This window comes from Ranitomeya variabilis, chromosome 7, assembly GCF_051348905.1.
Source record: "Ranitomeya variabilis isolate aRanVar5 chromosome 7, aRanVar5.hap1, whole genome shotgun sequence".
NCBI classification, from domain to species: Eukaryota; Metazoa; Chordata; class Amphibia; order Anura; family Dendrobatidae; genus Ranitomeya; species Ranitomeya variabilis.
In genome coordinates, this window is record NC_135238.1 from 150493525 (window position 1) to 150507851 (window position 14327).

At 45.3% G+C, this 14327-nt stretch overlaps 1 protein-coding gene across 1 annotated transcript in view; it reads left to right on the plus strand.

Annotated features, from left to right (window-relative positions):
- LOC143784157 (queuosine 5'-phosphate N-glycosylase/hydrolase-like) overlaps positions 1–14327 on the plus strand; it is a 50364-nt gene that overhangs the window by 10535 nt on the left and 25502 nt on the right. Inside the window, exon 2 of the mRNA XM_077272035.1 lies at positions 12850–13202. Within this exon, the coding sequence (XP_077128150.1) occupies positions 12866–13202 (337 nt within the window). The 5' untranslated portion in view covers positions 12850–12865. The remainder of the gene's footprint in view (positions 1–12849; positions 13203–14327) is intronic.

Here is a 14327-nt window from a genome sequence, read left to right on the forward strand (position 1 = left end):
ACAAGGGTCTTCAGGTGGATTTCCAGTATAATAAAATATTACAACACCCTGTGTCTTTATTTCATTAAAATACTTTTAAATAATGTGTGTGTGTTTAATTAACCATTTCGTACTATTGGATTAATAATGGATAGGTGTCTTATTGTAGCCTCTCCATTATTAACCAGGCTTAATGTCACCTTACAATAGCAAGGTGACATTAACCCTTCATTACCCCATATCCCACCGCTACACGGGAGTGGGAAGAGAGTGGCCAAGTGCCAGAATAGGCGCATCTTCCAGATGTGCCTTTTCTGGGGTGGCTGGGGGCAGATGTTTTTAGCCGGGGGGGCAATAACCATGGACCCTCTCTAGGCTATTAATATCTGCCCTCAGTCACTGGCTTTACCACTCGGGTTTACCACTCCTTCACAAACTCCTTCAGGTTTGTGAAGGAGAAAGAAAAAGCCGGCAATTGAATTCCCGGCTTTTCTATAGAACACCACTGCGTATTTCTCGCAAGTCACACTACTGGTCCGTGTGTAATCCGTATTTTTCTCGCCCCCATAGACTTTCATTGGCGTTTTTTTTGTGCGCAATACGGTGACAAACGCAGCATGCTGCGATTTTCTACGGCCGTACAGGACCGTATAATACGGATCAGTAACATACGGCAGATAGGAGCTGGGACATAGAGAATCATTGTACCGTATGCAATCCGTATTTTCTGCACCTCTCATACGTCCGTAAACTCGCTAGTGTTACGCCGGCCTTATTAGACTGACTGTCATTTGCACCGACCATTTAGGAAAATCCGAGAAAAATATCATTTGCATAATAATTTGGAACATGGTGTACAAGCCCCCTACATATAATAAGCTTGCATCCTTTAGTGCTTTTCATGTGGAGTTTATTGTACAGCTATTTAGGCTTGTTTAACCCCCGGCTGTATAGTACGTCCGATGGCAGTACCCCTGCTTTGATGTGGGCTCCGGCGGTGAGCCCGCATCAAAGCCAGGACATGTCAGCTGTTTTGAACAGCTGACATGTACCCGCAATAGGCACGGGTGGAATCGCAATCCGTCTGCGCCTATTAACTAGTTAAATGCCGCTGTCAAACTCTGACAGCAGTATTTAACAAGCGCTTCCGGCCATGTGGCCGGAAATCCATGCATCGGTGCCCCCCATCACATGATCAAGGGTCATCGGTGCGTCGGCATGACAACCAGAGGTCTCCTTGAGACCTTCATGGTTGTTGATGCCAGCTTGCTGTGATCACCACCCAGTGGTCGGCGCTCATAGCAATACTGTAACTCTACGGCCGGCGTCACACTAGGCGTAAGACAATACGGTCCGTTTTTTACGTCCATAATACGCAGAAAAGTCCCCAAAATAGTGGTCCGTATGTCATCCGTAGGCAGGGTGTGTCAGCGTATTTTGCGCATGGCATCCTCCGTATGTAATCCGTATGGCATCCGTACTGCGAGATTTTCTCGCAGGCTTGCAAAACCGACATCTAATGGATTTATGTGCTCAAATGTTCGTTAAAACATATATACAGTGTATATATATGTCATTGAGACACAAATATATATATTCTGTATTTAGATTTAATTCAGCTCGATATATGTGAAAAGCCAGTAATTCAATTGCCGGCTTTTCGTTTCTCCTTCCCAAACCCGACAGGATATGAGACATGGTTTACATACAGTAAACCATCTCATATCCCCCTTTTTTTTTGCATATTCCACACTACTGTTAGTAGTGTGTATGTGCAAAATTTGGGCGCTGTAGCTGCTAAAATAAAGGGTTAAATGGCAGAAAAAATTGGCGTGGGCTCCCGTGCAATTTTCTCCGCCAGAGTGGTAAAGCCAGTGACTGAGGGCAGATATTAATAGCCTAGAGGGGGTCCATGGTTATTGGCCCCCCTGGCTACAAACATCTGCCCCCAGCCACCCCAGAAAAGGCACATCTGGAAGATGCACCTATTCTGGCACTTGGCCTCTCTCTTCCCACTCCCGTGTAGCCGTGGGATATGGGGTAATGAAGGGTTAATGTCACCTTGCTATTGTAAGGGGACAATAAGCCAGATTAATAATGGAGAGGCGTCAATTATGTCACCTATCCATTATTAATCCAATTGTCTGAAAGGGTTAAAAAACACACACACACACACATTATTAAAAAGTATTTTAATGAAATAAACAAACAGGTTGTTTTAGTATTTTATTGCTCTCTCAATCCATCCGAAAGACCCTCGCTTGGCAAAATAATAAGCCAACAATATACATACCTTCCGATGAACTGTCAGGTCCCACGAAGTAAATCCATTTGAAGGGGTTAAATCATTTTACAGGCAGGAGCTGCGCTAAAGCACTCGCTCGTACCTGTAAACCCCGGGTGCTGAAAGGAAAGCTGGGTGATCTGTACTTACATTGAGTCGCGGTGAGGCGCCCTCTGGTGGATGAACTCATGAACTGGAGCCTTGGAAAAGTTCCCACGCTCGAGTTCATATGAGTTCATCCACCAGAGGGCGCATCACCGCGACTCAATGTAAGTACAGATCACCCAGCTTTCCTTTCAGCACCCGGGGTTTTTACAGCCACGAGCAGTGCTTTAGCGCAGCTTCTGGCTGTAAAATGATTTAACCCCTTCAGATGGATTTACTTCGTGGGACCTGACAGTTCATCGGAAGGTATGTATATTGTTGGTTTATTATTTTGCCAAGCGAGGGTCTTCAGATGGATTGAGAGAGCAATAAAATACTAAAACAACCTGTTTGTTTATTTCATTAAAATACTTTTTAATAATGTGTGTGTGTGTTTAACACTTTCAGACAATTGGATTAATAATGGATAGGTGACATAATTGACGCCTCTCCATTATTAATCTGGCTTAATGTCACCTTACAATAGCAAGGTGACATTAACCCTTCATTACCCCATATCCCACCGCTACACGGGAGTGGGAAGAGAGTGGCCAAGTGCCAGAATAGGCGCATCTTCCAGATGTGCCTTTTCTGGGGTGGCTGGGGGCAGATGTTTGTAGCCAGGGGGGGCCAATAACCATGGACCCTCTCTAGGCTATTAATATCTGCCCTCAGTAACTGGCTTTACCACTCTGGCAGAGAAAATTGCGCGGGAGCCCACGCCAATTTTTTCCGCCATTTAACCCTTTATTTTAGCAACTACAGCGCCCAAATTTTGCACATACACACTACTAACATTAGTAGTGTGGAATATGCAAAAAAAAAAAGGGAATATGAGATGGTTTACTGTATGTAAACCATGTCTCATATCCTGTCGGGTTTGGGAAGGAGAAATGAAAAGCCGGCAATTGAATTACCGGCTTTTCACTAACACCGCTGCGTATTTCTCGCAAGTCACACTGCTGGTCCGTGTGTAATCCGTATTTTTCTCGCCCCCATAGACTTTCATTGGCGTTTTTTTGCGCAATACGCTGACAAACGCAGCATGGTGCGATTTTCTACGGCAGTACAAGACCGTATATTACGGATGCGTAATATACGGCTGATAGGAGCTGGGCCATAGAGAATAATTGGGCCGTGTATAATGCGTTTTTTACGGACGTATTTTCGGCGCTCATACGTCCGTAAAACTCGCTAGTGTGACGGCAGCCTACTACATAGGTGCAATCTGAGCAGAGCCGATCAAGTTGTGGCAGCTTCTAGTCTCCCATGGAGGCTAATGAAGCATGTCAAAATTAAAAAAAATGTTTTTAAAAATATGAAAAAAATATAAAAGTTTAAATCACCCCCCTTTCACCCCATTCAAAATAAAACAATAAAAAAATCAAACCTACACATATTTGGTATCGCCGCATTCAGAATCACCTGATCTATCAATTAAAAAAAAGGATTAACCTGATTACTAAACGGCGTAGCCAGAAAAAAAGTCAAAAGCCAGAATTACGTTGTTTTTGGTCGCCGAGACATTGCATTAAAATGCAATAACGGCCGATCAAAAGATCTTATCTGCACCAAAATAGTATCAATAAAAATGTCGCTCGGCACGCAAAAAATAAGCCCTCACCCAACCCCAGATCACAAAAAATAGAGACGCTACAGGTATCGGAAAATTGTACAATTTTTTTTTTTTTTTTTTTTTAGCAAAGTTTGGAATATTTTTTCACCACTTAGCTAAAAATGAACCTAGACATGTTTAGTGTCTATGAACTCGTAATGACCCGAAGAATCATAATATCAGGTCAGTTTTAGCATGTAGTGAACCTAGCAAAAAAGCCAAACAAAAAACAAGTGTGGGATTGCACTTTTTTTGCAATTCCACCGCACTTGGATTTTTTTTCCTGCTTTCTAGTACGCGACATGGTAAAACCAATGGTGTAGTTCGAAAGTACAACTCGTCCCGCAAAGAATAAGCCCTCACATGGCCATATTGACCGAAAAATGAAAAAGTTATGGTTCTGGGAAAGAGGGGGGTGAAAAACAAAAACGCAAAAACCGAAAAAAATCTCAAAAAGGGATTAATATAATAAATAATTGGGGAAAAAAAAGATGTGGGGTCCCCCCTATTTTTTGATAACCAGCAAAGGTAAAGCAGACAGGTGTGAGATGATGATATCGTCCAGCTGGGAAGGTCCCTGGTTATTGTGCTCTTCCCAGCCTAAAAACACCAGCTTTATCCGCCTCAGAAGTGACACATCACATTGGATGCGCCAATTCTGGCCCTTTGCCTGACTCTTCCCGATTGCCATGGTGCCGTGACAATCCGGGTAATGTTATTTCCGGTTGATGTCAGCTGTGATTTGAGAAAAATCATAGCTGGCATCTAGCCCTGGTGTTAGTAATGGAGAGTTGTCCTTCAGACACCCCCATTATTAACTCTGTGATAAAAAAGAAAAAAATTACACACACACAAATTTTATCATGAAAAAGACTCCCTGACACTTTTCCTGGTTCACCAATTTATTAAAAAAAAAAAAAAGCCATGCAGGTCCATCATGGTGCACTAAATCTGACGTAGTCCACCAATGGATACCTGAAAAAAATAAAACAATGCACTGTCCCTCGTTTACCAACTTATTAAAAAAAAAAAATTCCCACACAGGTCCAACATAGTCCAGTGTTCCCCAAATCCAGCCCTGGCGACTGTGAATAGCAGTAACATTACTGCTATTCACAGTGACTGGGTAGTGCCGTCACCGCTCATCAGACCCGGCGGCTCTGAACAGCGGTGATGTCAGTAACTATACCAGTCATCAAGTCACGCTGCCCTCTGTGAGACCCGGCGACTGATGAGCAGTATAGTTACTGACGTCACCGCTGTTTAGAGCTGGCAGGTCTTGTGGAGTGCAGCGTGAACCAGCAATTCTGATGAGCAGTGTCGTCACTACCCAGCGACTGTGAATAGCAGTAACGTTACTGCTATTCACAGTCGTCGGGGCAAGATTCAGTTTCCGGGGCAAGATTTGGAGAATTCTGAACTATGTTGGACCTACGTGGGAACATTATTTAAAATAAATTGGTGAACGAGGGACAGAGTATTGGGATTTTTTTCTCTCCTTTTATGTTTTTCAAGTATCCATTGGTGGACTACGGTAGTCTCCCTGGTGGACTACGGTAGATTCCCTGGACTGCGCCTGACCTGCGTGTCTTTCTTTTTCCTAAAAAAATTGGTGAACCAGGGAAAGTGTTATGGAGTTCTTCTAATAAAATACATTTTTCTGTGGTCCGTTTGAAATCTGTTTTTTTTTTTCCTCACACCCTTGCATTAGGGTATGTGTCCACATTCAGGTTTGCTTCAGGATTTGGTCAGGATTTTATGCAGGTAAAATCCTGACCAAAACTGCACCTGAGGTCACTGGCAGGTCACCTGCGGTGTTCCTGCGTGTTTTGCTCATTGTAGCAACATGCTGCGTTCTGAAAAAACGCACCGCATGTGCGTTTTTGTGGGAAAAACGCATGCGTTTTCTAATGCACAGTGGAGACGGGATTTCTTTAAATCCCCTCCACTATGCTGTAACATCTGGATGCTGCGTTTTTGACGCTGCGGCTCAACGCTGCGTCAAAAATGCAGCGTTTCCTGAACGTGGACACATACCCTTACGTGTGCACATAGCCTAACAATTATTCTGTAGTTGCAGTGGCTTCCTCCCCTCCTCTTTTTTTTTGCTCTTCCCTTTTTTCCTCTTTTGCTCCTTTCTGGTGTGATCTTCTTGACCACATATGTAGGTATTTAATCCTCATCTACACCTTAGGGTATGTTTCCACGGTAAGTAAACGCTGCTTGTTTGACGCTGCAGCGTCAAACAAGCAGCGTCCAGATGTTCCAGCATAGTGGAGGGGATTTTATGAAATCCCGTCTCCACTATGCGTGGAAACCCGCACGCGGCGGCCCTGCGACTCCGGACATGCTGCGCGTCTTTTCAGATCGTAGCATGTCCGTACACCTTGCGGGGACGCAGCGTCCCCGCAAGGCATATCACAGGGCCCTATGGCGAGGGGTGCGATGATCCCGGATGTGTACTGTACACATCCGGCATGATCGCGTCCCAGAAAGGGGGCGGGGCTTAGCGCCGAGCGGCGATAACGTCGGCCGTACGGAACGTGGAGACATACCCTTAGGGTATGTTTCCATGTTCAGGATTTGGTCAGGATTTTATGCAGGTAAAATCTGCACCTGAGATCACTGGCAGGTCACCTGCGTTGTCCTTGCGTTGTTTCAGCAATGTAAGGACATGCTGCGTTCTGAAAAGACGCGCCGCACGTCCGTTTCCGCGGGTGTGCCTCATGCGTCTTTTGCTGCATAGTGGAGACGGGATTTCATGAAATCCCCTCCACTATGCTGTAATATCTGGACGCTGCGTGTTTGACGCTGCGGTTCTACGCAGTGTCAAAAACGCAGCGTTTCCTGAACGTGGAAACATACCCTTATATGCAACTCTCCGCTAATACTAGGAATGGCTCTAAGGCCTCATTCAGACCTCTGATTTTCTCACATGTGAGACAAATGAACCGATTATTCTGATCAGAGTGTGGTCCGAGTGTCATCACTTTTTCTCATGTGTGGAGAGAAAAAGGTTTTTCCACCTTCTCCATTCTGACAGACTGAAAATCAGACTATACTAGGTCGTCATCAGAGTTCTGTCCAATTTTTTTCATGGACCCATAGACTTGTATTGCTGATTTTTTTTTTTTATCTGACCCTCTGATCAAAATCACACATCTCCACAATTTTCAGCAGACCTCTTGATCTGTAAATGATTATGGACACCTGAATGGGCCCATAGACTATCACAGGCATGAAAACTATAGATCGCACCCGCATGTGAAAATCAGACCTCTGAATGATGCCTGGAATAGAGACATCTCAGGTGTGACTAAGGGCTGTCCCACACGTCCAGATAATTCCGGTACCGGAATAAATCGGTACCGGAGTTATCCGTGTCCGTGTGCCTGGGAACTCACGGAGGCCATACTTGCGTCACACGTGTGCCGCCCGTATGGCGAGTGGGTACCACACGGAGCGTGTGGTACCCACTCTGCATGGTGCTGAAGCTGCGATTCATATCCTCTCTGCAGTAGCGTTTGCTGCAGAGAAAATATGAAGAATAGTGTTTAAAATAAAGATCCATGTGTCCGCCGCCCCCCCACCCCCTGTGCGCCCCCCCGCTGGTCAGAAAATACTTACCCGGGTCCCCCGTTGGCTGTCGCTCCTTCTTGGTCTTGCCGCGGCTTCTCCTGCATGCGGTCACGTGGGGCCGATCATTTACAGTCATGAATATGTGGCTCCACCCCCCATAGGGGCGGAGCCGACTATTCATGATTGTAAATGATCGGCCCCACGTGACCGCATACAGTAGGAGGCGCGGCCAGACCAGGAAGGAGCCAGGGAGCGGGTAAGTATTTTCTGACCAGCGGGGGGGGCGCACAGGGGGTGGGGGGGCGGCGGACACATGGATCTTTATTTTTAACACTATTCTTCATATTTTCTCTATAGCAAACGCTGCTACAGGGAAGATATGAATCGCGGCTTCAGCACCATGTGGGGGGGACAGCGCTTACTGTAGCGCTGTCTCCGGCACGCACACGGACCCCAGACGGAGAATGTCTGTGTGAGGTCCGTGTTTTACGCGGACCCATTGACTCTATTGGGTCCGTGTAAAACGTGCGCTCCCACGAACACTGACATGTCTCCGTGTTTGGCACACGGAGACACGGTCCGCAAAAAATCAATGACATCTGCACAGATGCATTGATTTTTATGGGTCTACGTGTGTCAGTGTCTCCGGTACGTGAGGAAACTGTCACCTCACGTACCGGAGCCACTGACGTGTGAAACCGGCCTAAAACAGTTTTAGGCTAAATTTACATATCTTGAAAAAGGATAAAGGTTGCACCATGATTTACCAAGAATGATTACTCTAGAACATTGAAACTGCATTACTGCTATAGGAAATGGGGGAAAATGTGCTATATAATGTATATATGAAATATTCATCTGCAAATTGCTATGAAAAATACAGTAAAAAAGAGGGTACTTAGCGCATTGATTGACCAGTATATGTGAGCCAAACTGCCATGTCAAGGCGTCCTTCAAAAGTTGGGTCACTTTACAGATTTGTCACCTCTCCTGGGCAAAAGAAGACTACAATCTATGGGGTAGGAATGGACCAGCTAACTACTTAAAATCACCTGTGGCTGATGGGAGTAGGAGTTCACATGTCCAAAAAGGATTTAAGGGCTCTTTCACATGTCAGTGTCTCCAGTATGTGCGGTGACATTTTTCACACGTACCAGAGACACTTAAGGTACCGTCACATTAAGCGACGCTGCAGCGATATCGACAACGATGCCGATCGCTGCAGCGTCACTGTTTGGTCGCTGGAGAGCTGTCACACAGACCGCTCTCCAGCGACCAGCGATGCCGAGGTCCCCGGGTAACCAGGGTAAGCATCGGGTTGCTAAGCGCAGGGCCGCGCTTAGTAACCCGATGTTTACCCAGGTTACCAGTGTAAAATGTAAAAAAAACAAACAGTACATACTTACATTCGCGTCCCCCGGCGTCCGCTTCCTGCACTGACTGTGTAAAACATCGCTGGTATCGTTGCTTTTGGTGTCAAACACGACGATACACGCCGATCTGACGACCAAATAAAGTTCTGAACTTTCTTCAACGACCAGCGATATCACAGCAGGATCCTGATCGCTGCTGCGTCACACTCAACGATATCACTATCCAGGACGCTGCAACGTCACGGATCGCTAGCGATATCGTTTAGTGTGAAGGTACCTTTACACACGTGAATGGGTCTGTGCATATGTCAGTGTGTTTCTATGGACCGTGTGACCCACACGTAGACATGTCCACACCACACAGACCGCACACATTCGTCTCATCGGAGCCAGCCATTGGATTACGTGCACATTTTTGTAGTACATGTTCATGTGCAATCTGTTTTTTCCTCACTGACCCATACAGCTGCATTGATCGATACACATATCCATTTTAATAACGGGTCTGTAATTAGACTTAGCGCTGGTCCTGTTCTCATCTGTTTAGCATATCAGACTTCACCATTAAAGTCAATGGGAATCCGATTACTAAACACAGAAGACACTTCATACTTCAGTATAGCATCCAAGTTTCTGTTGTTAGCGGATCCATTGTTCAGAGTCAGTGGATAAATAAAAGATCACATAGTTTACCCGCTTCATTTCTTTAAATCTCATGAGAAAAACGGAGGCAATATGGATGACACATGAGGAAAAAAACTCCATTTTACACGGATGTAAAAAAAAACGTAACAGATGTGTGAATGTAGCCTGAGCATCAGGAGGTTTTTTTTCACCAAAATCAAGGACATCATTATTGCTGTTATTTAATAGGAGAAAATGCCATACATGTGTGCACACAATACAGCAGTGTCACCAGTGCGTGCAGGAGGCATCCAGCTTTCCTGCTCCTGTTAGGGTCCTGGGTTTGTCTGGGGGAACGGAATGGAAATGCAGCATGGTGAAACATTAATTGTCACCAGTGACTGCTTACATGGGGGCGGCATCTTCACCTGCAGAAAGGAGAAGAAATTCAAGTTATATTTGAACTTGCGCGTTGCACAATAGCGGTGTGAAGTTTATCTGTCCGGTGTAAATAATTCATTATGCTGCATTAGATAGTAATGGCATGTAAATTATCATTAGCCACCGTTTATTATTCAGTTTGGACTTCGCCTTCTCTTGACCTTGGCCGACTTATAATGTGTAGCTTTCCTTTCATAGCTCATATATTGGGGTGAATTTTCTCAGACTAGCTTTTTATTCACTGCTCTTAGAATGCCATATGTGGACATATTCTTTCAGCTTTTTTTTTTTTCGGCATGAAAACTCTGCTTGAAATAAGCACCTTTTGGCCGCAGGTTTGTGTGCGGTTTTGATTTTTTTTTTTTTTTTTTTTTTTTTTTTCTTCATTAGAATGTGTGAAAATTGCTGGAAGAATTGACTTGTTGCAGATTTAAAAAAATGCCCATCGGCTCAAGACAAACACGAGGAAAAAAGCGCATGCATGAGATTTGTGAAATCTTATTCATTTTGCTGGTACTGTAAAATGTAGCATTTTTTTACTGCAGAAAAAGCACCTTGTCTGAATGCACCCTTAAAGGGGATATTTCCGTGACTTTGTAAAAAAAGGAAAAAAAGGTGCCTAAGCACAAACAGGTGGGTAGTTGCTACCATCTTCCTGTTCCTGTGCCAGGCACCTTTATTTTTCTGCTGACATCACGTCAACATAGCGCGCCTTCTTTTCTGCTCTGTCAACAGGGCGAGACTGCTGATGTCATGCTGATTGAGATCCGGCTCCCCCAGTTAGGCCTAGGGATCCAGCTGTCAATCACAACGATGTCTGCAGTCCCACCCTGTCAACAGAGCAGTGCAGAAAAGAAGCCGCCACTCTGACAGACAGGATTCGGATACTGGTGTAACAGTCTGGCCAACACACAATACTGGGACAGATTCACTTTCCGAAAATCAGGTACCACCAGAACAGCTTCAGGGTTAAGGTACCGCCTGTTCTACTTCAGGGATCAGGCATCTCCAGAACGGCTTCAGGGTTGGGTACACACTGCAGGAATACGGGAACAGGTTCAGGTTAAAGAACTAGCTTGGCTAGATTAGGAAGTGGGACTTGGCAACACACAGTTGCACACACAAGAGGTGTAGAGAAACTACAGGGTTGGCTCAGGTACCTGCCTGTTCTTTCTGAGCAGAGTGGAAGAGAAGCACCTGCTCTGTACCCAATGTCAGCGGAAGCTGCAGAATCACCAGCAGGAGTGGTCAGCGACTGCTCTGAGCCAGCAGATATTGGCGGCAGGCAGAATGGGTAGGTAGTTAATAACTACCTGCCCATTCTGCCCACCGCCTGCTCAGTGATCGTGAACCACTCCTGCCAGAGATTTTGCTTCAGGTGAACAGAGCAGCTGTTCCTCTAGCCGATGCTCTGTTGATGAGGCGTGACTGCCCACATGAATCTGATTGATACAGCCAGCAGCGCAGGTAGGCTGTCAATCAGCATGACATCAGCAGTAACACCCTTTTAACAAAGCAGAGGGGAAGAGGAGCACCTGCTCTGCGGAGATTGATGGTTGACAGTTAGTAAAAACTTGTCTTTTAGTTCATAGGCTTCTAGTTAAAAAAAAAAAAAAAAAAAGAATCCCGGATGACCCTTTAATATTAAACAAGATGATGATATGGCTGATATATACTCTGGGATTCTGGACAGCAGAATGTCATGTCTGGGCCAGATAGGTATGTGTCATCAGCATATAGGTGGTACTGAGAGCCATGGGACTTTATCAATTGTCCCAGGCCAAAGGTATAGATGGAGAAGAGTAGGGGTCCTAGGACAGAGCCTTGATGAGCTCCTACTGAGAGAGCGTGGGGTGAGGAGGTAGTGTGGGAGATGCTAAATGTGCGGTTGGAGAGGTAGATCTGAGTGTCATCAGCGTATTGGTGGTAATGGAAGCCTTTATGAGCTGTCCCAGGCCAAAGGTATAGATGGAGAAGAGTAGGGGTCCTAGGACAGAGCATTGAGGGACACCGACAGAGAGAGTGCGGGGTGAGGAGGTAGTGTGGGAGTGGGAGACGCTAAATGTGCGATTGAAAAGGTATGAGGAGATGCAGGATAGGGCAAGGTGTTTGATGCCAAGGGAAGAGAGGATTTGTGGTAGGAGGTAGTGGTCGAAGGCAGAGGACAGGTCAAAAGGGAGGAGTATAAATGCGAGGTGAGAGGAAAGTTCAGCATGGACATGCTATTTGAGGAGTTTGGAGGTGAACGGGAGTAGTGATATGGGATGATATCTGGACGTAGAGGTCGGGTCGCGGGATGCTTTCTTTAGGATAGATGTGATTGTGACATGTTTTAAAGCACAAGGGAAGGTACCAGAAGTTAATGGTAGGTTGATGAGATGGGTAGGGGCTGGGGTATGCATGGTGGTGAGGTGGGATTTGGAGAGGAGATGGGAAAGCTCTGCTTCAGTGATGGTGGAGAGGAAGGTTATGGGGGAGGGGCAGAGGTCTGTGATTTGTAAAGGTTGAAAAGGTTGTCCGAGACTAAATAGTAGAGGACATCAGTTTGCGTTTGGTCGGGGTCTGACACCCATCACCCCCACCAATCGGCTGAAGTCTTAGTCACAAGATATAAGCAATGTAAGGAAACAGGAGCCTATACTTTCAGTGACCGCTGCCGAGTACTGCACCTTGTCTCCCATTCACTCGACAATCCTTTGAAAATGTCTGATAAAATAAGGCTACGGTTTCTTTTTTTTCTTGATGTTTAGGTTTGTGCACCATCTTACCATTTTCCTATAAAACACTATTATTTTCTTTATTTTGAACAGACAATCAGTACGGGGAATGGCAGCTCTACTATCACCCAGAGACGCTGGCAAGTTCATCACTGAGAACAGCACGTCTGTGTCTGTGGACATAGCGGGTATACACTCCCTCGCCGAGAAGCTCTATGAGAAGGTTAGAAGGAAGGAGATCACCCTGAAAGGATGGAAATCTCTTCATGAACTGAATCCTCAGGGCTCCGGGGAAGATGCTGTCAATTGGGTGTTTTTTGCAGACACTTTAAACTTTTCCTTTTGGTCAGAAGAAGAAGATAAAAAGTTCTTGGTGAAGTACAAAGGGAAGGAGTACAGTGGCTACTGGTCTTTCTGTGCTGCCATGAATCGAGCCTTGGATGAAGGTTGGTACACAAATAATGAGACATCCACATGGCTGAATCTTCTATCCATGTTCCAACCACTTGATTTCCATGATTGTTCACTAAAACGGTTTTGCCTTTTATGTAGATTTTCTCGGCTTCCTCGAGCTGCCAGACAATTCTGTAATCTTGTGTTAATTGAAAATCAGGATTGAACAATTTGTTCTTTACCTGCCTATTCCTATAATTAAAAAAAAAATGTGAGTGCATCAGAGCTGCCCACCAGCCTTACGAATCGTCCTGCTCTATCAACAGAACGTATAACCAATCCTAAAGCCTCATTCAGACAGCTACAATGCAGCCACAGTTTATCATCCAGCCTGACCATGGATGACCCCAACCACTGTTGTAGTGGGTGATTAAACCAGGACTCACAGCTATAATAGAAACCATAAAATGCAGCCTCATTAGAGCCATCTGAATCGTGCTTTGTGGTTGTTCTAGGTTTACAAGCATTTGTAATGGCCGATTTTATTTTGTAATTCTTTTTGTTGTTGTTTTGTCATTTTTATAGAGAAACCTTTTGGAAAAACACTCTCACATGCTGCATTTTGATTGTGGGCTGTAGTGTACAGCTGATACTCGCCCCTAACTACCGGGATTGTAGGTAATCCTGATCATAACGAGCTGTCCCTTAGGGTATGATCTATTTGAGTTTTTGGAGCAGAAACTGAGCAGGCAACTCTTACGAAATGTACCGTACATATGAAGTTTTTTGCGACAGTCGAAAATGATGAGTTTTTTTAGTTTAAAGCAAACCTGTCAGCAGGATTCTGGTCAGTAACCTACAGACACTGTCAGGCCGGCGCCATTAACCCCTTATCGACATCAGGCATAATAGTACGCTGATATCGGATACCCTCCCTTTGATGTGGGCTCCGGCGGTGAGCCCCTTCTCTTTCCCGGGACATGTCAGCTGTTTTGAACAGCTGACATGTGCCCGCAATAGCCGTGGGTGGAATTGCGATCCACCCGCGGCTATTAACTAGTTAAATACCGCAGTCAAACGCTGACAGCGGCATTTAAATGGCGCTTCTGGCGATCAAGCCGGAAATACACACACTGGTGACCCCTGTCACATGATCGTGACTCTCTCTCTTTTTAGCC